At 42.9% G+C, this 26,091-nt stretch overlaps 1 protein-coding gene across 1 annotated transcript in view; it reads left to right on the forward strand.

The window, feature by feature from the left end:
- Positions 1-26,091, forward strand: part of LOC122792349 (aprataxin and PNK-like factor) — a 679,332-nt gene that overhangs the window by 114,224 nt on the left and 539,017 nt on the right. Inside the window, exon 2 of the mRNA XM_044060142.1 lies at positions 20,673-20,744. Within this exon, the coding sequence (XP_043916077.1) occupies positions 20,673-20,744 (72 nt within the window). The remainder of the gene's footprint in view (positions 1-20,672; positions 20,745-26,091) is intronic.

Genomic DNA, 26,091 nt, shown 5'->3' on the forward strand with positions numbered 1-26,091 from the left:
AAAGATCTTTATTAGAAAGCACACTTAACAAACACATTAAAAGGGGCTATTTTTTTTTTCTCACACTTAGTAAGAAGCATACACAAACTACACAACACAACACATGACAAAACAATAAACAGCAAAAACAGAGAACCATTTTCTAAGTGCATTAATGCATTCAAAGTGGGTATTTTGGGGAATTAGTGGACTTTCCAGTGGTGTGGATGCCCTCTGTCTGCAATGTGAGGCTGAGTTCACAACAGCTGTGACTAGTCTGTTATTTTTCTACAGTGCCCAACATGTTAAGTAGTATTACTTGCATCTTGTATTTCTTCTGCTGCATTACTTAATGCCAGCTGCAGACCAATAGCAAGTGATTTATTTTGTGTTCAATCTCTCTGTTGGAATTGAGTGCAAGATACTTTTCCTGTTAGCGGTTTGATTTTATAGTACTTGTGTGTTATTCTACTGCATTTAAACTGCTTAGGAGAAATCTGTGACCACCACTGTACTGAGCTCCAACTCCTTTCTGAAGTATGAGTTAACATCATTGCTTGTTTGGAGGGTGGTGTGCAGGGGAGATGGAAGTATTACTACTCATGCAGATATGGACACTTTGAGACTATGAACTTTACTGCAGTTTGGGAGGAAAATGAAGGCTGAACTTTGGAAAACAGCCTCCTGAGTCAGTGAAGATTATGCATCTGCCTGTTGTAGTACAATCTGAGTGACTGTATTGGTTTGTGACACTGATCAGGTAGGTATGCTGGGTTAGTGAAAGCACAGCAGCTTGTGCCAGAATCTCCAGCATTTGATGCGAGTGCAGAAGATGAATGATTTCATATACAGATAGAGATACATGGAAAAATGGATTAGTTAAATTTTAAACAACTGATGATGTGCTGAAAAGCAAACATACTAAATTGATAATTTTCAATATTTATAGAGAGAAAATGGAGATTTATCATATCAGTGAGTTAAATTAGTAAGGAACCCAAAGTTGATGCTAATCCATTTATAGAATTATTGAAATAGAAATAACTGCTAAGGCCAAAGTTAGACAAGGAAGTGGTGCTTGATGGGATTAATCCTGAAACGCTTTAAGAGAGCTGTGCGGAGAACTGGTAATTCCTCTAGTTAATCTTTTATCCCCTGCAGCCTGACAGAAAATTGCCTTGTTTTTTCTGCAGGGAAACAATCCTTGTTGCACCCCTTAAACCTCCGAAACTAACATATACTAACCTCAAGGTCACGCAGCAGTGGAGAAAAAGGCAGACTCTACTGTCACTAAATGTAGCTTTAGTGAATTTACTTTGATCATTTTACATTTGCTGAAAGTACCTCTGGTAATCTGACGTGGACCCATTCAGGAAGCCATCAGTTGTTTTTTCCCTTATTTTAGACCTAATTCTTCCCCCAGGAATTGACATGCATACTTAGATAGATAGGTTCATGGGCTATCTGCCCTAGGGCCTATACAAGCCTAGCCAAAAAGGTACCCTGGCTTTCGCCACCCAAGAAAATTATTTTCCTGTACCCCTGTCGAGCAGAGCCACAGAAGTGATCCCTGGGGTGACTTTCCTATTTCCCATCCAGTCATCAACATTTTTCTTGAAGAGTGCTAATGAGGAGTTTTGTTTGATATAGATTGGTAGTTTGCTTCCAGAGTATGGGAAGTCTCTGGGACAGGAATCTATCCCTCCAGCATGTTTTGTTTATTGTAGTGACAAGGTTTAGGTCCCTAGAGCATGTAGCTCGGAGGGATTTGGATTTCTTTAAGTGGAGCATGTTCAACAGCTCTGGGTTTGACATAGCTTTGTATGTTAGGCAGAGATCGCCTCTGAGTAGGCATTATGAGATGGAGTAAAGCTGGAGTGTTTTCAGACGGCCTGCGTAGGGCATCTGTTTGTGGCTGGTAATCCTCTTTGTGAGGTATTTCTGCGGCCTTTTCAGTTTTGTAGATGTCTAGTGAGGTGCATACCAAAAGGGGCGATGTACTCTATAATGAGTCTAATGAGTGACGAGTAGAGGGGAACAATGGCCTCTTTTTTCCTGGATGAGAAACCTTTTGTGATGAGGTGTGCCACGTAGAAGGATTTCCGGACTACTGTGGCGATGTGCTTATCAATGGAGAGACTACTGTCCACCTGTGTTCCAAGGTATCTTATCACACTTTCGGTGTTAAGTAGACTACCAGCTATGTGGTAGCTCATGGGTACAGAGTTTTTACCAAAGGGGATGACAATGGACTTTTTGGCATTGAGCTTGAGGCCATGGCTTTGACACCAGGCATCTGTCTCATTGAGGCCCTTTTGTAGTATGTCCACATTATTAAGAGTTTCAATTATGGCTCCTAGTTTGCAGTCATTTGCAAATTTCGTTAGCCAAAGACCTTCTGTGTTGGCCTGTACTTCAGAAAAGTAGATACCAAACAGGAGAGGACCCAGGACTGAACCCTGTGGTACTCCACTTGTCACTGGTCTGAAGTCGGATTTGGAGTCTGCTACTTTCACAGTGTGGGTTCTGTCAGTGAGCCAGTTGGCAACCTATCTTGTGACATAGGGATTTATACCTAGTTTAGTGAGTTTTTCTATAATTCCAGAGTGGGGGATGGTGTCAAAACCATTGGCGAGATCTAGATAGGCTATGTGAGCCACCTTACCCTCGTCTACGGCTTTGGTGACTGCTTCAAACAAGTCTATCAGGTTTAGGAGACATGATCTGTCTTTTACAAACCCGAACTGGGTGGGGTCCAGAGTTTGGGGATTACCAATGTCTTTGTTTATAGGTTCCATGATGATACGTTTCATGGCCTTTCAGACTAGGCTCATTAGGCTAATGGGGCAGTAGTTCCGGGGGTCCATGGTGGCTCCCCCTGTGTGGAGTGGGATAACCGTTGCTATGCGCCATTCAGTGGGCACACAGCCTGAGGTGAGGCTATGACTGAAGATGGTGCTTAGGTGGGGGTGCCAGTTCATTCTGTAGTTCATGTAGAACACAGCCTGGGATGTTGTCAGGTCCTGTGGATGCTGTGTTCTTGGTTTTGGAGACTGGTTTTTGCCTGTGCAGATCTGAGTTTTGCCATTGAGATTCTTGACATAGGTATAGAATGCTTTGTGGTTGTCTTTAGAATCAGTGGTGATTTTGTTTTCATAACTATTTTTGGAGGATTTTATGAGGGATCTCAGCTTCTTACTGAGGTTGACCAGGGAGCTCTTCCAGTCATGGGATTTTACTTTTTTTTGCAACAGTTTCTTTCTTCTGTTGTAGAGTTTGTTTATGGCAGGGGACCACCAGATTGGCTTCCTTTTTTTGGAGGATAGCATCTTGGTTCTGTTAGGGATAGCACGATCCATGCACTCTTGTAAGTGCTTATAAAGTGCATTTTTGTAGGATTCAGCAGTCGTACCTCTATTGTCCTCTGCATGGGTGTCGTGAAGTTTGTCACTTCTGTCTTAAGAAGCGTGAAGTTGGCTTTGGAGAAATTTTTTACGGTCGTTTCCCTAATAGGGGGTGGGGGCTGGATGTGGATGTGTAGGCTGATTAGCTTGTGGTCGGATCTGACCGAGGAATTGACCTTTGGTGTGGAACACTGGTCGCCCATGTTGGTAATGACCAGGTCTAGGATATTGCTGCCCGTTGTGGGGGTGTGGATAAGTTGATCCAAGGTGTTGGAATTTATGAATTCCAGAAAACGTTGAACAAAAGAGTTGGTACATGAGTAGTTTTCCCACTTAATGGTGGGGTAGTTGAAATCGCCCATTATTATGGTGTTGAGTTGTACCCTAATGTTTTCCAGTGTATCAATAAATGAGGAGTGGGAATCCTGGGGCAGGTTGGGGGATCTGTAGCAAGTTACAATTTGGATTGCGGTCTTGCCCAGAGTTAGTTGCACTTGGATAATCTCGGATACATTATGCTGAGCAACTAGCCTGAGGTGTGGATATCCTTAATGAATATGGACAAGCCTCCACCTTTAGTGTTTTGGTCCAGGTTAGGTGGCCAAAAGGTGTGGTATAAATTATAGCCTGGTAATGCAGGGGTGCTCTCTACAGCCTTGAACCAGGTCTCTGTCACTGCACAGATGTCGATGTTCTCCATTTTAAAGAGTGCCTCGAGTGAATGCATTTTGAGGTTTAGACTTCTAGCATAGAGTAGCATTACCCTCAGATTTTGCTTGCTTGTACTTGTTAGGGGGTGAATTTGTCATTTGAACCTTGCCTAAAAAAGGCACTATAGGTGTGGCAAGAGCCTTAGCCAGCATCCGGAATCCCAAGGGTGACAGGTGTAGGCCATCTCTGGCAAAGCATCATGTTCTGTCAATCATGTCATCCCAGGCGGACAGATACTGGATCCCCTTAGAATGACACCAGAAGCTTAGCCAATTGTTGAAGTCAATCATTTTGTCCTTCTACTGTGGTGTCATTGTGGGTGATGGCAGGATGCTACTCAGGGCTAGGGTCATAGGGCTGCAAGATCGGAGAGCTCGTCCATGTCTCTTTTCATGTAGTCCAGGGAGCTATGTCTCTGGTCATTCACACCAACATGGACAATGACAGAGTCAAATTTGTACTTGTTGTGGAGTGACCTGAGTGCATGCAGTATGTGGCGGATCCTGGCACCCGACAGGCAACTGACAGTAACTTTCTCCTTGATTAGCCTGGTGAGTGGAACATCAGTGTGCCTGACTATAGAGTCACCTATGACTAGAGTGTTGGTTACGTTGTTGTGCCTTATGGGCTGTGGTTGAGTGGCACATTGAGTTTGTGGGCTATGTGTCATTTGGGTTGTGTTGGGGGGTGGAGGTTGCATGCGTTTCTGCTTTGGAGGTCTCTGTTGCTTGAGCAGATTTGTATTGAGAGCTGCTGTGAATGTAGATGTGTGTTTTGTGTTGCTATGTGTGTGTTTTGGTGGTGTACGTTTTGAGGGACTATGTGATGAGTGTGGTGTGGTACAAGTGTTTACCCTCTCCTCTTGATGGTCTTGTCCAGTCTTGTGTGAAGAGAGCTTTGCTTCCAGTTTGGCTACATAAGTGCATCTCTCACAGGTTGTAGTGTTGGGTGGTAGGAGGAGAGGGTTGTCTGTGTACATGAGGCAATTGCTGCATTGCCCCATAATGCCCAGGTTCATCCGGTAGACAGGAGAAAACACCGGGAGCTGACCCTTAGACATGCCTGGATAGGTGCTTATTCATTAAGTACTAAAAACTGTTTTCCTCTAGACAGTTGAGGAAAGTTGAGTGCCTTAGTAATTTGTAGCTTATTTAGTGCTTACAACGAGTTCTGAACAAGTGCTGAGCTCAAAGAAACAGGGGGCCTAAAGCAGTTTTATAAGTGTGCACACTCCCCATGAAAGCTACCATGTGAGTGCATTTTGGCAGAGCAAACAGTCATTCCTTGCCCTATATACTCTACATGCTGTGCACCACTTTCTAAAGTAGTTAGCAGCATTGCAGCAGACTAGGTTTCCAACTTCCTCCAAGAATGAATGAGTCAGCATCTGCTGCTCACTGTTATCCTCCTCTGCCTCCCTGTTTCAGCACCCAAGCTGCCAGTTGATCATGGGTCTTATGGATCATAGTCTTAGCATCATTACTTAACTCCCCAGAGCTGGAATTTAGTTAACTTTTTTAACTAAATAACTGTGGAGGGAAATGTTCTTGAAGACTGGACAAGAACAAATATGAGTCCTATTCAAATGAATGTCTGTTTCACCTCATTTATAGACAAGTGTTTGGATTCGCTGTTGAAAGAGACACTTTTAACTTAACCTAAAAACTATTTGGAGCAGTTGATCCAGACAAAGGTCCCTGTAGACAAATCTAATAGAGCTGTACCCTTGTTGAGTGTGCATCTGGAGGAGGGGGTAGATGGAGAGAGCAGAGAGAGAGAGAGATGCTGATGAGACCTAATAAAGATGCAGCAAAACTGTTTTCTTTGATTGGGTAATGCCAGTTAGTAAGTCAGAGAGGGACTGTATATGTGGTCATCTTAAATTTCAGCAAGGTATTTAACACAGTACTATGCAAAAAGTTGATGAAAAATTCATACAGCCTTTGAGTGGTTTATTGAGTAGTCCCATGGGTATAACATGAACTAGACAAAAGATGCAGAGGATCGTAGGAAATGGAAACTATTCAGATGAAAAGATGGGTATTGGCAAGTGTATTAAATTAGTCAGGCAAGCACTGATACAGATGTTCATTGTGTTTCACTGTTGCAGTCATTACACTTGGGTTATCCTGCTGGCAGGCTACCCGCAGTCGGCCTGAATTCCAAAGTCCTGGTCCGGCGTCGGTTGCTGTCGCCTCTTCCCTGACGTCAGTACGCCAGGGGTATATAAGATGCAGGTGACGCCATTTTCTTCAGTCTTTCTTGCCGCTTGGTGCCCGAAGCAAAAGCAGTTCGCAAGTGCCTGTCGGCCGACACCTGAGATTTTCGAAATTGAATTTCAGATCCGAAGTCTTCAATAAAGATAAGTACCCCGTTGGGGAAACTTTTTTCTTGCTCCAGACCGAAGTCAGAAAAAGTTAACAATTGTATTTCTTGTGGGAAGCAAATACCTTATAAGGATTTTCATTCTTACTGTATTCCTTGCCTAGGCCCTGACCACTACGTTGCTAGTTGTCTGTTTTGTGCTAGATTTAACCAACTCACTATTAAGCGTCGGTACGATTTTGCATTTCATTACTTTGGCCGAAGGTTTAATTATATAATGCCATCAGAACAGCCGACGACCGGAGTTCATAAAAAGCGCAAGGAAAAAGAAAAGGATAGGCAGTTCCCAAAACCGACGACAAAGCCTCCTCCAGGCCAGTCGCTGGTTCTCAGTGAGGCGCTTTCGCAGCCCCTGACACCCACTACCTCAGGGCCTCAGGCCACCTCCGACTCCCACGTGGAGACAACTAGGCCTCTGGATACTCAAGGTATCGGGCCTTCGGAAACTAATCCCTCAGATGGGTCCAGAGCTGCTGAGCAGGCATCGGCTTCTAAGGGTGTTTTCCGACCTACACAGCTTTATATCAAGCCAACCTCAGCATCCAAGACAAAGACTAAAACAGCTTTAAAGACAAAGAAACAAGTACAGCATTCACCTGGACAGACGTCCATGCCTAAGAAACAGATGCTCAAAATGGCCGAAGACCTAATTACTTTGATCAGGGTTTCCCATCCCCCTCCTGATAAGAGGCCTAGGCAAGACACTGAATATGATTTCTTTGATCAGATTTCCATTTCATCTGACTCCTCTTCAGAACATTGATACTCTCTTCCTCCCTATGAGGACTCTGATGCTGAAGAATCTATCCCTTCAGCCTCTCCTCCTGAGGACTATTCTTTTGGGGAAACCCTGCACACCATGAGGGAGCATTTCCACTGGGAGAGCCAAGATTATTCAGAATCTAAGAAAAGGCTAAGAGATTTTCTTACCTCAACACAGACCTCTTGCTATTCCACCTGTACCAGGCATTGAAGATGATATATTTTCAGAGTCCAGTCTGTCTCCTGACTCTTTACCCCCTGCACCAGTTAAGCTAGATAGGTACTACAGGGTTCCAGATTCACATACATTTCTATATAAAAATCCTGCTGCTGACCCAGAAACTATATCTCAGGGTCCCAAAGGGGTCAAGGCTGCCACTGCAAAAAACCCTGTCCCCTCTGATAGGGATTCTAGAGCACTGGACAGATGGGGGAAAAAGTTTACACCTCTGCTACCTTGGCTGTAAGGGCTTTAAATTGCCAGTTTCATATACTTAAATATCAGCAATACCTAATGCCTCTGCTGAAACAGAAAATGCTGAAAAACTCTGAATGTCCTGAAAACAAGGAAATGCAGGATTTATTGCATGCAGTTGAACAAGTGGGAAAGCATACTTTGCAATGTGGTTTTGATTCACTAGAGGCCTCTTGCAGAGCTGCTGTTACAGTTTCTGTCATTCGAAGGCATGCTTGGTTAAAGGAACAGAATCTGCGTGATCATGTTAAAGCAAAATTATTGGATGCTCCGTTGCAGCATGATACTTGTTGTTTGGTATTAAGGCAGAAGAGGTGTTAAAGAAAATGGAGGATAAAGCGAAATCTATGCAGACAGTAAAGGATTTCTTACAGGGTCAGCCACCCAGATTTAGCAGGAACTGGCCTTCTAAGAATTTGCCCTTTCCAGTGTCAGACAGGCCACAAAGAGGCAGATACAGACGCCCTAGAGGCAGATCTCAGCCCTAAGGCTCACACAGGCCTAAACAATGGGGTGCTTCTACCTCCAAAAGCGGAGAAGACAAATCACAGCCATATAGGAAACGGTCCCAATGACTTCCCACTGCCAATGCCAAGCACTTATATTTTGGCAGCACCCTTAGGGGGAAAGCTAGCACTTTTTTCACAAAATTGGCACATGATAACCCAGGACAAATGGGTACTGAATATTGTTTCTCAGGGCTACAGGTCCCACTTTCACACCCTTCCAAAGGTAAAAGGTATGCCAGACCTGCCACACAATCAATGGCCAGAGGCACAAAAGCAAATTTCATCTCTCATGGACATGAGGGCTATTCAGCGAGTACCACAGCAAGAGCAGGGACAAGGATTTTACTCGAGGCTTTTCTTGGTACCCAGAAAGGACAAAACATGGAGACCAATACTGGACCTGTCTACTCTAAATACTTTTCTGGACGTTCCAAAATTCAAAATGTTGACACTGCAGCTACTTCTGCCCATGCTGGGCAAGAAGGCTTGGCTCGTAACTTTGGACCTCAAAGAGGCATACCTGCATGTCCCAATCAGACAATCTTGCAGAAGATACCTCATATTCATAGCTGGCTCAATGCACTACCAATTCTCTGCACTGCCCTTTGGCTTATCTACTGTGCCCAGGGTCTTCACAAAATGCCTGGCACCAGTAATTGCATTTTGCAGACAAAGAGGAATTCAAATATATCCCTACTTGGACGACTGCCTTATTCAAGCAGAGAGCAAGGACATTCTACTAAAGCATCTGGTGTTTGTAAAAAGATTACTAATTTGCCTAGGGTACACAGTAAACGAAAATAAATCAAAACTAGTATCCTTTCAAGAGATAATATTCCTGGGTGCAAGCTTAAATACAACTGCCCAGATGGCTTATCTCACGCCAGACAAAGGCAACTGACTTCTTACTTCGAAAAGAAGGCAACAAAAAAACAGTTACCTGCAAGAAAAATTCTGCAGGCTTTGGGCTTCATGGCATCCTGCATTCTGCTAATTCCATATGCAAGACTGCATATGAGGAAGCTACAATGGTATCTAAAAAGTGTTTGGACTCAACATTGCCACAGCCTGGAAACATTAATTACCCTCATCCCCTGCCTGCAACAGGAGTTTCGATGGTGGGCACTGGCCTGTCACCACAGCAAGGGACAGCCATTCACTTTACCCACAGCCAGGTAGACACTAACAACAGATGCATCGGATTATGCCTGGGGGGGCACACATGGCAGGAAAATGCATTCAGGGCACGTGGCCCGCAAGCCAAATGCATCTTCATATCAATCAAAAAGAGATGCTAGCTGTACAGAATGCCCTGACAGCCTTCAGGGATCTACTCCATCCAGGACAACTGTTGCTAAAGACGGACAATACTACAGTCATGTGGTACATAAACAAGCAAGGGGGCACACATTCCTACCCCCTCTGCAGGCAAGCCATGACTTTGTGGAACACAGCATTGAATTATCAAGTGCATCTGCAAGCACAATTCCTGCCAGGAAAGACAAATACTCTGGCAGACGAACTAAGCAGAAACCTCATGGACCCTCACGAGTGGAAACGAGATCCACAAGTCTTCAGCATGATAACAAGGAAATGGGGATGCCCAGACATAGATCTATTTGCCTCCCCTCACAACTGCCAGCTACAGAGATTCTGCACAAGGACTTATCACAAACAAGCATGGAAGGTGGATGCTGTATCATTCAGCTGGAAAACCCTTACAGTATATGCCTTTCCTCCACTGCCTCTCCTCCCCAAGGTACTCCTAAAGGTCAGACAAAAGAAGCCAAAAATGATACTGATTGCCCCAGACTGGCCACGCCAGCACTGGTACCCAATCCTAAAGAGCTTGTCTCAAGGCCCAGCCTGGACTTTACCTCAAATTCCTCATCTTATGACCCAACAAAACAATCAGATCCTGCACAGCCAACTCAGAACCTTAAATCTGTCTGCATGGCGAATAATATAACCACTCAGAACACACCTCTCTCTCAAGCAGTTATGAATGTTATTTTGGAAGCCAGGAGGCCCAGCACCAGAAAATCTTATGCAGATAAATGGAAGAGATTATGTGCTTGGAACCAGGCACAAGGAATCGACCCGCTTGTTCCAAATATTCCTCAGATTTTACAATACCTAACTGATATACTGGACAAAGGCCTATCCTTCTCATCAATTAAGATCTATGCCTCTGCCATTTCAGCTCATTACAACACGGAACCACCTATATTTTCACATCCACTGCTAAGGCAGTACCTCAGAGGGGCCAAAAACATAAGACCCCCCAAGGAGAGTACCGATACCTACATGGGACCTCAATTTTGTCTTGGAAAAGCTCACATTGCCTCCTTTTGAGCCAGCCAATACAGCCGAAATAAAATTCTTATCATGGGAAACAGCTTTGCTCGTAGCAATAACTTCAGCAAGAAGAGTCTCAGAGTTACAGGCATTAATGGCTGTGGAAACCTTCATTTTCCATCCGGACAGGGTTTCTCTAAGGAAAACCCAGCATTTATGCCAAAGGTAGTGTCCAGCGTGGCTCTTAAACCATTCATTTGCCTACTTTTTATACAAATCCCCAGAATAAACGGAAGAGACTTCTGCATTCTTTAGACATACACAGACAGCTATGCTTCTACTTGGACAAAACTAAAGCTTTCAGAAAGACTGAGCAACTTTTAGTGGCATATGCTGCAGGATCACAAGAAAAGGCCATCTCAAAGCAGACTATTTCAAAATGGATAGGACACTGCATTTGTTTCTGCTATTCACAACATGGCAAATCAGTGCCTAAGGACATTAGGACACATTCGACCAGGGCAGCAGCCACCTCAGCAGCCTTCCTCAGAGGAGTACCAACCAAGGATATTTTAGAGGCTGCAACTTGGACTTCAGTGCACACTTTTACCATGCACTACCACTTACCTCTTTACTCTAAATCCAGAGCAGGCTTTGCCACTGCAGTTCTGCAGGGTCTCATAGCCACTCCTAATTCTATTTAGACCCAGCCGCCCAACCTCAGCTTTGGGATTCTACCCAAAGTGTAATGACTGCAACAGTGAAACACGATGAACATAGTACAGTTGTGTACCTACCATAAATGTAGATGTTCGAGTGTATTCACTGTTGCAGTCCAGGTTACCCACCCACCATCCCCCTTTCTTTGCTGGGACTTATCTGTACTTCTCTATTCTATACAACCTATGTGGTATATTTGCTTATAGATGAAGGTTTTGTTTATTTTAGTGCATGCTTTTTATAAGCAATGTTTTTAGCCTACCCTTTTGGGGGCACCTGACATCTGGGGCAAGAAAAACTGAAGAAAATGGTGTCGGATGCATCTTATATACCCCTGGTGCACTGACGTCAGGGAAGAGGCAACAGCAACTGACGCCGGACCAGGACTTTGGAATTCAGGCCGACTGCGGGTAGTCTGCCAGCAGGATAACCCAAGTGTAATGACTGCAACAGTGAATACACTCGAACATCTACATTTATGGTAGGTACACAACTGTACTTTCCTTGTTTCTGTCTGTATAAGTGTCAGTATTATAAAGTTTGGAAGGAAAGGTAAGCCTTTTATCTCTTGTAGAAAGGATATCCTGTGTTGATGTTCATCGTGTTACACTGCTGCAGTCATTACACTTGGGTTATCCTGCCGTCAGGCGGTCCCTCAGTCGGCCTGAGTTCCAAAGTCTTGGTCCGGCGTCGGTTGCTGTCACTTCTTCCCTGACATCAGTGCGACAGGGGTATATAAGATGCAGCCAATGCCATTTTCTTCAGTCTTTCTTGCCACGCGGTGCCCGAAGCAAAAGCAGTTCATAAGTGCCGGTTGGCCGACTCCTGAGATTTTCATTCCGAATCCAGAACCGAAGTCTTCTACAAAGCTAAGTACCCCGTTGGGGAAACTTTTTCTTGCCTCAGACTGATGTCAGTAAAAGTTAATAACTGTGTTTCTTGTGGGAAGCAAATGCATCATAAGGATTTCCATTCTTATTGTATCCCATGCCTAGGCTCAGTCCACAACATCACTGGTTGTCGGTTTTGTGCTAGGTTTAACAAATGCACTATTAAACGTCGGTTTGATTTTGCCCGACATTATTTTGGCAGAAAATTCAATTACACCATGCCGTCGGAACTACCGACGACTGGAATACACAAAAAGTGCAAAGACAAGGACAGGCATCCGAGGCCCAAAACCGACGACAAAGCCTCTTCTAGGCCAGTCGCCGATTCTCCGGTTTTCAGCGAGGCACCTTCTCAGCTCCTGACGACCGCTTCTTTAGAACCACAGGCCGCCTCTGACTCCCACGTGGAGATGGCTGGGCCTTCGGATGCATCAGATTTACAGCCTACTGAGACTAACCCTTCAGCGGGATCCGGAGTAGCTGAACAAATCTGTAGCTTCAGAGGGTGTATTCAGGCCTACTCAGTTAACCATTAAATCTTCTGCTAAGTCTAAAACTCCTTTAAAAACAAAGAAACAAATTCAGCATTCACCAGGACAGGCCTCCATGCCTAAGAAACAAATGCTCAAAATGGCCGAAGACTTAATCACTCTGATCAGGGGGTCCCATCCCCCTCCTGATAAAAGGCCTAGACAGGATGCAGATTATGACTCATCCGACCAGGTATCCTTCTCCTCAGATTCATCCTCGGACCTAGGATACATTTTACCCCCCTTATGAGGATTCTGATGCTGAGGAATCAATTCCTTCAGCCTCTTCGCCAGAGGACTACTCCTTTGGGGAAACCTTGCATACCATGAGGGAGCATTTCCATTGGGAGGACCAGGATTATTCAGAATCCAAGAAAAGGCTCAGAGATTTCCTTTTATTACCACAACACAGACCCCTGGCTATTCCGCCAGTGTTAGATATTGTGGATGATGTGTTTACTGAATCCAGTTTAAATCCTGATTCTTTACCTCCTGCTCCAGTTAAGCCAGATAGCTACTATGTAGTCCCTGACTCTCACAAATTTCTTTATAAAAGCCCTGCTGCTGACCCTGAAACTATTTCTCAAGGCCCCAAAGGGGTAAAGGCCTCTTCAGCAAAGAATCCAGTCCCCTCTGACAGAGATTCCAGAGCATTAGACAGATGGGGGAAGAAAGTATATACATCTGCAACTTTAGCAATGCGGGCCTTAAATTGCCAGTTTCACATGCTAAAATATCAGCAATATTTGATGTCTCAGTTGAAACAAAAAATGCTTCCAAACTCAGATCCTCCTAATTATAAAGAAATGCAGGATTTATTGCATGCAGCTGAACAAGTGGGAAAACATACTTTGCAATGTGGTTTTGATTCATTAGAAGCCTCCTGTAGAGCAGCAGTTACAGGATCTGTCATTAGAAGACATGCTTGGTTAAAAGACAGACGTTACCGGATCATGTTAAAGCAAAATTATTGGATGCACCTTTGCAGCAGGATGTTTTATTTGGAGTTAAGGCAGAAGAGGTATTAAAGAAAATGGAGGATAAGGCAAAATCTATGCAAACGGTGAAGGATTTCCTGCAGGTGCAGCCACCTCGATTTAGCAAAAATTGGCCAACAAAGAATTGGTCCTTTCCAGTTACAGACAAATCTCAAAGGGGCAGATAAAGACGTCCAAGAGGTAGAGGTCAACCACAAGGTCCCTACAGGCCTCGACAATGGGGTGTATCAACCTAGAAAGAGGGGGAAGACAGGCCTCAACCTTATAAAAAAACTCCCCCAATGACTTCCCACTACAGCTGCCAAACAGTTCTCTCTTGGCAGCCCCCTTGGGAGGAAAACTGGCACTTTTCTGTCACAATTGGCATATGATCACCAAAGAGAAATGGGTTCTCAACATTGTATCTCAAGGTTACAGGTTCCACTTTCACACTCTGCCAAGGTTAAAAGGAATGCCACATCTGCCACCAAATCAATGGGCAGAGGCTCAAAGACAAATTACAGCACTCATGGCCATGAGAGCTATTCAAAAGGTACCAACACAGGAGCAAGGACAGTGATTTTATTCAAGACTCTTTCTGGTTCCCAGAAAGGACAAAGCCTGGAGGCCCATTCTGGATCTTTCTTCTCTAAACACTTACCTGGATGTTCCAAAATTCAAAATGTTGACACTACAGCAGCTTCTTCCTATGCTGGGCAAGAAAGCTTGGCTTGTAACTTTGGACCTCATGGAGGCATACCTGCATGTCCCTATCAGACAAAATTGCAGAAGATACCTCAGATTCATAGCTGGTTCAATGCACTACAAATTCTCTGCACTGCCCTTTGGCTTATTTACTGCGCCTAAGGTCTTCACAAAGTGCCTGGCACCAGTAATTGCATTTTGCAGACAGAAAGGAATTCAAATTTATCCGTACCTGGACAACTGCCTGATTCAAGCAGAGAGCAAGGATATTCTTCTACAGCATATAGCATTTGTAAAACAGTTAAGTTGCATAGGGTACACAGTAAATGAAAAGCAGTCAAAACTAGTGCCCTCACAAGAGGTAATATTCCTGGATGCCAGCTTAAATACAACGGCCCAGATGGCTTATCTCACACCAGACAAGCAAGGACAACTGACTCCATATTTTCAATTGATGGCAACCAAGACCCAACTCCCTGCAAGAAAAATTCTGCAAGCTTTTGGTTACATGGCATCTTGCATACTACTAATTCCATATGCCAGACTGCATATGAGGAAACTACAATGGTACCTAAAGAGTGTCTGGTCTCAACACTTTCAAAGTTTGGAAACAGTAATACCACTAATTCCTTGCCTTCAACAGGAGTTTCGATGGTGGGCTCAAGCATGTCACCTCAACAAGGGACAGCCTTTCACTCAACCCACTGCCAGGCAAACACTGACAACAGATGCATCGGATTACGCCTGGGGAGCACACATGGCAGGAAAATGTATTCAGGGCAAGTGGCCCGCAGAACAAAGGCATCTTCACATCAATCAAAAAGAGATGCTAGTTGTACAAAATGCCCTTACAGCTTTCAAGGACCTTCTGCATCCAGGACAACTACTGCTAAAGACAGACACATCACAGTTATGTCGTACATAAACAAGCAAGGGGGCACTCATTCTTATCCCCTATGCAGACAAGTCATGACCTTGTGGAACACAGCTCTAGCCTGTCAAGTTCATCTGCAAGCACAATTCCTGCCAGGAGAGAAAAACACACTTGCAGACTACTTAAGCAGAAACATTATGGATCCACACGAGTGGAAATTACATCCACAAATATTCAGAATGATAACACAAAAATGGTGGAGCCCGGACATAGATCTGTTTGCATCACCAATGAACTGCCAGCTACAGAAATTCTGCACAAGGACTTACCACCCACAAGCATAGAAAGTGGATGCCCTCTCATTCAGCTGGAAGAACCTACAAGTATATGCTTTCCCACCACTGCCTCTCCTTCCAAAGGTGCTCATAAAAGCCAGGCAAGAAAAGCCAAAGATGATCCTGATTGCCCCAGACTGGCCACGCCAGCACTGGTACCCAATCTTAAAAAACTTAGCACAAGGTCCACCCTGGATTTTGCCTCAAAACCCACATCTTCTGACTCAGCACAACAATCGGATACTTCACAGCCAGCTAAAAACTTTAAACCTGGCTGCATGGCAGATTCTTTAGTCAAGCAAGCAATGCCTCTCTTCAAAGCTGTTATGGATGTCATTCTGGAGGCCAGACGGCCTAGCACCAGGAAATCCTGTTCAGATAAATGCAAGAGATTCTGTGCCTGGAACCAGGCTCACAGCCTTGACCCTCTTGTCCCAAATATTCCTCAGATACTACAATATTTAACTGAGATGCTGGACAAAGGCCTCTCATTTTCATCCATCACGATCCATGCCTCTACCATCTCTGCTCATTACAACACGGTCCCACCTATTTTTTCTAATCCTTTGCTAAAACAGTACCTCAGAGGGGCTAAAAACATAAGAGCGCCCCGTAGAGCACCATCTCCAACTTGGGACCTCAACTTTGTGTTGGAAAAATTAACTTTACCTCCTTTTGAGCCAGCTAACTCAGCAGATTTAAAATATGTCTCTTGGAAAACTGCTCTGCTCCTGGCAATAACCTCAGCACAAAGAGTTTCAGAATTACAGGCACTAATGGCAGTGGAACCTTTCATCATTTTCCACCAAGACAGGGTATCTTTAAGAACAAACCCTACTTTTATGCCAAAGGTGGTATCAAGTGTGGCTCTAAACCAAACTATTCACTTGCCAACTTTTTATCCAAACCCACAGAATAAAGGGGAGCGACTTCTGCATTTATTGGACATACACAGGCAGTTACGCTTCTACTTGGACAAAACCAAAGCTTTCAGAATAAACTGAGCAATTATTTGTAGCATATGCTGCAAGAGCACAGGGAAAAGCCATTTCAAAACAGACCATTTCAAAATGGATAGGACACTGTATACGTTTCTGCTATACACACCATGGGAAAACTGTACCTAGCAGCATTAGGTCTCACTCCACCAGGGCAACAGCCACTTCAACTGCCTACCTCAGAGGAGTACCTACCAAGGACATTTTGGAAGCAGCAACTTGGAGTTCTGTACATACCTTCACCAAGCATTACCATCTGCCTCTTTACTCTATATCCAGAGCTGGCTTTGCCACTGCAGTGCTGCAGGGCCTTATAGCCACCCCTAATGCCTTATAGAACCAGCCACCCTACCTCAGCTTTGGGATTCCACCCAAGTGTAATGACTGCAGCAGTGTAACACGATGAACATAGTACAGTTTTGTACCTACCATAAATGTAGATGTTCGAGTGTATACACTGCTGCAGTCCAGGTTACTCTCCCTCCTTCCCCTCTTTCTTGCTGGTACACACCCAAGTCCTCTACCCTTTACTACCTATGGGGAGTATTTGCTGGTAACTGAAAGTTTTTGATTGCTTTTCATATGTATGTTTTATTAGCAATTTGCATTGCCTACCTTTTTGGGGGCACCTGACATCTGGGGCAAGAAAAACTGAAGAAAATGGCGTTGGCTGCATCTTATATACCCCTGTCGCACTGATGTCAGAGAAGAGGCGACAGCAACCGATGCTGGACCAAGACTTTGGAACTCAGGCTGACTGAGGGACCGCCTACGGCAGGATAACCCAAGTGTAATGACTGCAGCAGTGTATACACTCGAACATCTACATTTATGGTAGGTACAAAACTGTACTTTGATACACTTAAAGGTGTACATAGTGGCAAGACTGGAGTTGTGTTCTGAAACATGGCACCTTAAATTCACTGCAGGCAAATGTAAAATACCGCCTCTGAGGTGTAGTCATCTGTGTAAGGAGCACAAAACTCTAGGGAAGTACGAGTAGCAATAAACAAAGAAAGGAATCTGAGTTTATTCTTTAGTTGACGATCTAAAGGTAAGCAGGAATGCCAGGTGAAACTAGTAAAAGAAACACACAAGACATCGCCAGCAGAAAATAAGTAATTTCAAGCCCTCTTTGTAGACTGCAAACTACATTTGAAGTATTGGGCGTTGTTGTGGAGATTGTATTTTTGCCAGGGCATAGACAACATTATGTCATTACAGAGGAGAACAGATGAAATGGTACAGATTTTTGCAGGAAGCCTGACCACAAATGTGTGACCTCCCTTATGCTACCAAAAGCCATTATAGCAAACCCTACTGAATTTAAGGATGATAAACATGCCAACCTCATCCTACTCTGTGATGCAGGATCAAAGTTAATTTATAACTGCACTAGCTCTGACCAGCAGCAGCCTTCACTAAGGAGTTCTACATCCATTTAGAACAATGCATAGAGCTAGTGGTCCCTATTGGAGCCAAGTTTCATGAGAGGTTTAGAAACAAATCCACCACCATTAACAACAAAAGGAGGACACTCCTTAAAAATTGTACTGAGTACAAAACCCTTCTCAAGGATAATATCTAAAACCATTACAAAAAACGGAAAAAACTATCATGTCCACTAAAGGAGTACATGAACTTAGGCTGGCCTCTGCAGCCAAAGATAATTATAAATACTTATTTAACTTTATTAGAAAACTAAAATATTACCCTGCATTTATTTATATTTATTAGTAATAATTTTTCCCTTCTGACACAGTAGATATTGTCTGTATTCTTACAAACAAATTTAGTGCAAATTTCAACCCAAAATTTGTATCTAAGGGTCTGAAATATCCAAATCCCTAACTCCCCCAATTATCTCTAAAAATCATTTACTGAAAGTGGTAACCAAGACTAAAAGTGCTTCCTCCATGGGACCTGACAATATACCTGGCTGCTCATTTGATAGTGTTAAACATGCCGTTGCAGACCCACTTGTTAAACTGTTTAGCCTATGGTTTGCTGCTGTTTTTGTTGCTTATGAGTAGTGCACTGCATCAGAGATGCCCATCCAACAGACACAGTTAATTACAGACCTACCAGCTTCGTCTGTAAAACTATGAAATGTATTAAACTCACCTTACAAATTACATTGTCAAGAATCTTAGTGGACTTGACCCTGAACAAATTTGACTTTGTGATTGGTAGCTCCTGTTTAATGTTATCTGGTAAACTTCTTCAAAATGTTTACAGATGCTGCACGGTAACCAGACTGCACACATGGTGTATCTTTACCTGGCCAAGGCTTTCAACAACATTCCCCATGCTGACATCATACAGAAGCTAAATGCTTAAAAATTGACCCATATGTGGTCTGATAGATAGCAAATTGAGAAAGACAGAGATCAGCGAGTATGAATTACAGGTGCCCCATCAGAAAACATGGAAGTAATAAATGGTGTCCCTCAAGGCTGTGACCTCTTCTTTTTAGCATCTATTTCTCACATCTCTAAGAAGACAGTCAAAAACTTTGGCTGACAAAGTTTTCAGGTTACGGCAAACTGGCATGTTTAGTCAACCTCTGACACCCAAACCCTCCAAGATGACCTCTCTGTAGTGAACTCTTTGTGCACTAAAAATGGACACAAGCTAAATGCTAAAAAGGGTATTATCATCACTTTTGGTGGACAGCCCCCCACCTCATTATTAAACCTGTATGGACAACATACTACTTCAAAACAAAAATGTAATCCGTGACCTAGGAACTTAGGTTGATAACTCTTTCTCGTTTAAACTGTCATGTGACAGTGGTTGTCAGGAAGTCCTTTTATTTAAGAGAAATAATTGTCCAAGGAATATCATTAAGGTCTAAAAAGTAATTACTCCCTTATACTAAACATTGATCACACTAATTAGTGAGTACAATGCCACCCTCTAGAATTATCTCATTAAACATGTCAAACTGTTAGATAGACCCCCCCCCCCCCAAAAGGTCCTGACCAAAAAAATTTCAGGCCTAAAATCCCTCAGTTATCAGTAGAGGCGTGGACGGTGTAGACCTTTATTTGAGAGTATTGCTGTCTTGTTTACTGTACCATTAGAGACTCATCTGTCCTGGACCTTCTATATCTGTGTAAGTCCAATATCTCCATCAGTGGTAGAACCAGGGACCTAAGTCTTCACCATAAAAAAAAACAAAACATGATGGAGGGACAAGTTTTACAACCCAGCAACTTCCAAAACTGTGGAATAAACTTCCTCTGCATGTTAAGCAGTGCAACTCACTATTTTCCTTTAACTATAAACTAGATGGCTACCTACAAATTTACTCTGAGATTAACTAGTATAGCCCTCCTGGAGAAAGAAGGTGCAGCCAGAGGGATTGTTATCCGGTGCAGAAAAAGAAAGACTTTACTGTTAATCAAGAAGGTGGAGAAGTAAGTTCGTTAAGTAGACCGTAGGTGGGCATATACTAGTCCTTGTGTGTCTTTGGACGTGACATAAGCTGAGAGATGAAACTGTGGAACTTGGTGTCATCCAGCTGGATGCTTTGTTTTTTTTCCCCCTTAATTTTGACTATTTGCCCTGCCTTGTCCTTCAGTTTGTACAATGATGATGAAGACTAGGATGTATTTGATATGTTTCTTAACATAGGACCCATTTCCAGTACAGGGGCAGTGCTGGAATGAACGATCAATAGGAGTGCAGAGAGTAAACTTGGATGTGCATACCCGTTTAATAGATTGCAAATTATGCACAGGAAAAAAAGGCAAACAAGCTGTATTTTAGTGATTTTAAGTAAATCTTTGACTGCTGCACATTGGAACATATTCAGACATTTTATTGCATACTGTTGAGCTGCCTAGCCAGCATTTCTCATTAGCAAAAGTCTTGCCTTACATCAAGTAAAACATTCCCGGTATTGTTTTATTTTTTAATGTGCTATGAAAAACAGGTTGATTTAAGTAGTGTGATGGTTGCATTATCCACGTGCAAGTAGGATGCAGGTAAATGAAAGTGAAGCATTATTTTAATGGTAATTACAAGCAATTTATAATAAATTACTTTGTTACCCTGTCATTAAAGAACAAGGCAGTACTCTAATTTCAAGCAATATCTTTGGTGTTCCTTTTAGATCTCTGATAAAAGAGTGTCAAGAAACCATGCCCTGTTGAATGTGTCAAGTGATGGGCTTCGCATCAAGCCAGTAAGTTTTAGACTTTTCCTCTTACATGCATTTCTTTCTTTGCCATATAATGTGACGTTTTTCTTTTATTTAAAGTAGATGCAAGGCAGCAAGCTGTACATGAATGGGTAGATGATGACAGCAGGAATTACTCTAGAACAGTTTTCTTAAATAAACATACACTATACTGGTGCTTTCACCATAAGGTATTATTTTCTGCACATAGCGGGTACATAACCTCTTGCAGGAACATCAGAGTAATTTAACAATTAATGTGAAATGCTAGGTTGCAGGTTATGCATATTAAACTTCAGAATGAGTTTATTTTCAAAAAATGCTACTGTAGTGCGCATTTTTTAATTTCTTATTTATATAAACATTAGATTTATAGACATTGTGGTGCAGCGATAGCGTTGTCGCCTCACAGCAAGAGGTTTTCCCGTTCGATTCTCGGCTGGAGCGCCTTCTGTGTGGAGTCTGCATGTCTTCCCCGTGATCAAGTGGCCTTCGAAAGACATGCATGAATGGGCGTGCCTTCGTTGAAGGTTGGGCATTGAGCTGGCACCTCGGCACCGTAAAAATTTACTGCCAATCATTAGCGGACTGGAGTTCCGCTGTGGCAACCCCTAACCGGGAAAAGCCGAAAGAAGAACAAACATGGTAACTAACAAATCGTCAGATTACAATAATAACTTTAATCTTATAAACAAAGTAAACACATGAGGTACACCTTAAGCAAAATATACCTGTGTATTGCACATATACCTGTACTGTTTTGAGAAACTAAATTTTTGTGGGTGTGGAACATATGCCAGCATATCTAGCTGGAGTTTTGTAAAGAGTTGTATGTCATTTGTATATCAAACTGATTTGTACAGATGCTTGTGTTGAAAAATGTATTTGTAAAGCTGTTTCTATTAAAAATGTGCCAACAGTATGTCCTGCTGGACAGAAAAAGAAATACACTTGTTTGTCAGACTGTATTATAACTATTGAAATTAATATTGTAACAGAGAATGCTGGAAGAGAAGATGTTAATCTTAGCCCAGCTAAGTTTGAAAAATGGTATGAAATTTAATTACTTAATTTAAGCCATAAAGATTGTATCTCACAGTTCTGATTGCAGCCAGTGCCAAAATGTCAGTGTCATAGAATGGTTTATTAGCTCCTTATGAAGATTGTAAGTGTTTTATTGTTTTATGACTTCCAGAAGCTGCAATAGAGCTTAGCAAAGCTCTAGCTGTGTGTATGGTAACACATACATGTGAGATTCTAGTTCAGATTCCAGTAATGGGGGTAGTAAGGGAACCAGAAGTCAGATGAGCAGATGTGTGTGATATCATTCTGTAATTCCATCCCAAAAAGTGATGTTTTAATACTAGATGAGACTGAAGACTCGGAGCAGTCTGACAAAGAAGGATAACTCCGGTACTTCATCTTGCCTTACTCTAGTAAGTGACCAGGGAATAGTAATTCTTTAGATCAATCAAGAAAATATAGTGAGGTTAGTTAAGTACTGTTTTTCTGTATCTGTGTGAAACTGTTCATGTGGGTTATTTTAATATTTCCTATTATTGAAACTCTGGTGTTTATTATAAATAGATATTTCGTATTTTCATGTTCTTTTATTATTATATTTGAACTTTTCACTGTGGCTGGTCCCTTAGAGAATATTTTAAATGTTGAGAGTACTTGTATCTATTTGGTTACTCTGTAGCTACTCCTGAAAGCTTTACTGCATTGGTCAAACACTATCATTTGTATAAATATTAATTTCACTGAATATAATTGGGTACTCTTGTAAGAGCTTTAGAGTAGCTAGCTTTGGTGTGTCTGGTGGCAGTGTAACTACCTTATAGCTTGGACAGAAGGGGCCATAGCTAGTAAATCTGTACCAGTGTTCTCAGGTGTGTGTGTGTGTGTGTGTGTGTGTGTGTGTGTGTGTGTGTGTGTGTGTACAAATCAAATCTACACACTGTGTGTGTGTCAGCTGCTTGGAGCAGGGACACAAAGTAATAGTTTCACAGAGAGGGTGTTGGAGGACTTGGCTTGGGCACTTAGCTGAAGACTCAACTTTACAGCTGTTCCAATGGAGAGTCTCACTGGGGCCCTGGAGAGAGAGAGAGAGAGAAATCCGGAGAGTCTCACTGGGGCCTTGGAGAGAGAGAGAGAGAAATCCAGACCCCGGACTGAGTGTGTTCCCTGTGTGCCCTTAAGGGAAACTGTGCTTGATGGAGAGAGCTGCATCTGGAAATACTTTATTAATCTATTTTTGTAACAACTAAATGTCCATCTGCAATGTCAGTGGTGAGGATTCAGGCTTCTTGATTACTGTTCCAGAGAGGGGATGTCACATAGCCAATCAAAGTAATTGTTTTCAGCAGCACATGCAGCTCTACTAGTAAATATCTGTTTTTTTTTTGTTTTAATAAATAAACAGATGCAGCAGTAAGTAGTACTGAAACCAGTGCCTTTTACAGCCATCATGTATGCATACCCAGTACATTGTAAGATATCCTAGAACCCTGTAGTTAACAAAATGAGATGGAGCAAAAACAAACTTGTGTGTTTCAGTGCCAGTATTTAAAAAATCTTAAGTAATTTATTTTTTAACTGATGGCATTGTAATAAATCATCATATTCCATTTATGTGAATGTAATACAGGTTTACACTTTTTTTTAGTAAATTAGGTTCTTCCTTCTGAACAGACCTCAGTAGCTATGGGTAAATCTGCATTACCCACACTTAAATATGTGCATTCTCGCTCGCACTTGTGTTTATGTATGTATATATAGATATAACTTGCACAATTGTGGGTGTGTGCTTCGATAATGTAAAGATTGTATATACATCTATGTTATATGTGTGTGTGTATGTATATGCGAGTGTATGTATAAAATGTTAACTTACAAAAGTCTACTAGTTAATAAAGTAAACTAAATTCAGTTGGTAAACTAAAGAAAATGTAGTGGTGTAGGCTTTTCCTCAGCCAAACAAACACACCAAAGATAATTAATGTTGTGTAGTGATTACCAAAGAAGACCATAGAAAGTACATTTCTTCCTTTTCAGAATTCCATAAACAAATGGGCATAGTGTTTCACAGAAGGTCCAATTATTCCCTTCCATGCAGGAATTATTGTTGACGGCTCACAGGTACTTCAAGGTGTAAGGTTTGTTCTCTCTCTGGATTATTTTCTTTGGAAGATGTCTAGGCTTTCTCAAGTGTAATCCACAGCAGTTCTTCCTGCAATGCACTATCCAGTGCTGTGTTTTCAGCCACAAATTTCCCCTATGAGAAACTAGTTTTCCTGAATTGGTAGGGTTATAGCTCTCTCTCACACATAATTGGTCCATTAAAGTCTTAGGTTCATAGGTTCGTACTAGGCTATCTGCCCTAGGGCATTTATAAGCCTAGCCAGAGTGTGTGTGGCTTTCACCACCCCTTAGGATGAGAATACTACGCCCTTTTAGGGTTTAGTTTACTTTGCCTCTGTCTAGTAGTGACACAGAGATGACCCCCGGGGTAAACCTACGATCTCCCATCCACTCGTCGAGATTTCTCTTGAATAGAGTCAGTGAGGGGCTCTGCCTAACATGGACTGGGATTCTGTTCCAGAGTGTAGGGAGCCTCTGGGTTATGAATCTGTTCCTCCAGCACGTCCTATTTATTTCTGTGTTGAGGTTTAAGTCTCTTGTTCTCGTGGCTCTGATGGATTTGGATTTTCTGAGGTGGAGCATGTCCATTAATTCCGGATTGGACATGGCCTTGTACGTCAGGCACAGATCACCTATGAGTAGGCGGTATGCGACTGAATAGAGCTGGAGTTTTTTCAGTCAGGCAGCATATGACATATGTTTAAGACCCTTTATCCTCTTGGTGAGGAACTTTTGGGGTCTTTCCAACTGCTGCAGGTGTCGGGTGAGATGCATCCCAAATGGGGCATTGTACTCAATCATTGGCCTGATAAGAGAAGAGTACAGGGGCACAATGACCTCTCTTGATCTAGATGTGAAACCCTTCATGATAAGGTGGGCAATATAGAAGGTCTTCCTAACCACTTTGGCAATGTGAGTGTCAAATGATAGGTTACTGTCAACCTGGGTCCCTAGGTCCCTGATTACCTCTTCCGTTAATGGATTACCACCTATGTGGTAATTTGTCGGTACCTTGTTTTTCCCAAAGGGTATGACTATACATTTTTGGCGTTCAGCTTAAGGCCATGGCTCTGGCACCAATTATCCGCTTCTATGTGGCCTCTCTGAAGGTTATTTGTGTCTGCTGGACTATCAATTATGGCACCCAGTTTGCAGTCATCTGCGAACTTTGTCAGCCACAATCCTCCTATGTTTGCCTGTACCTCGGAAAAATAAATGCCGAACAAGAGGGGTCCCAGGACTGAGCCCTGTGGGACACCGCTTGTGACTGGCTTAGAGTCTGACATAGCTCCAGCAACTCTGACCCTGTGGGTTCTGTCCTTGAGCCAGTTTGCAACCCATCTTGTGACATATGGGTTTACATTTAAGCTGGTGAGTTTGTCTATGATGCCCGAGTGGGGTATTGTGTCAAAGGCTTTTGCAAGGTCAAGGTAGGCTGTGTGAACTGCCTTACCCTCATCAATGGCCTTAGTGACTGTTTCAAAAAAGTCGACCAAGTTCAAAAGGCAGGATCTGCCCTTGACAAAGCCAAATTGGGTAGGATCCAGTGTCTGTAGGTCCCCAATGTCTTTGTTTATGAGTTTCATAATGATCCTCTCCATAGCTTTGCAGACCAGGCTCGTCAAGCTTATTGGGCGGTAATTTCCAGGGTCCGTAGAAGCACCGCCTTTGTGAAGTGGAACCACTGTTGCCGTATGCCACTCTTTGGGTACGTATCCTGTAGTAAGGCTAAGATTAAACAGCAGCCTTATGTATGGGTTTAGTTCCTCTTGGAGTTCATGTAGCACACAGCCCGGGACACCATCCGGTCCCATTGATGCTGTGTTTTTAGCTTTAGAGAGGGCGGCTCTCACCTGGGCATCTGAGATGTTAGGGAGGCTACACTCTGATGGGATAGTTATTTCTCCTTTTGGGGGGGAGGGGGAGGAGAAATTTGCACTGAACCTGTCTGCCAGAATGTTGGCAATGTCAGTGGGTTCAGTGTATTTTGTGTCATTTTGGACTGACTCTGAGCATATCTGGGGGTTTCCACCCAAGTTTCTAACATAGCTAAAGAAGGCCTTGTGATTGTCTTTTGTGTCTTTTCTCTCAAAGTTGGCCTTGGATGATTTTATGAGTGATCGTAGATTTTTGCTAGTACTGATCAGAGATGCCTTCCCTTTTAGGGATTTTGCTCTGTCATGTAGTAGCTTCCTCCTCCTGTTGTAAA

The sequence above is a fragment of the Protopterus annectens genome, chromosome 1.part2 (assembly GCF_019279795.1).
Source record: "Protopterus annectens isolate FY-2018-M chromosome 1.part2, PAN1.0, whole genome shotgun sequence".
NCBI classification, from domain to species: Eukaryota; Metazoa; Chordata; order Ceratodontiformes; family Protopteridae; genus Protopterus; species Protopterus annectens.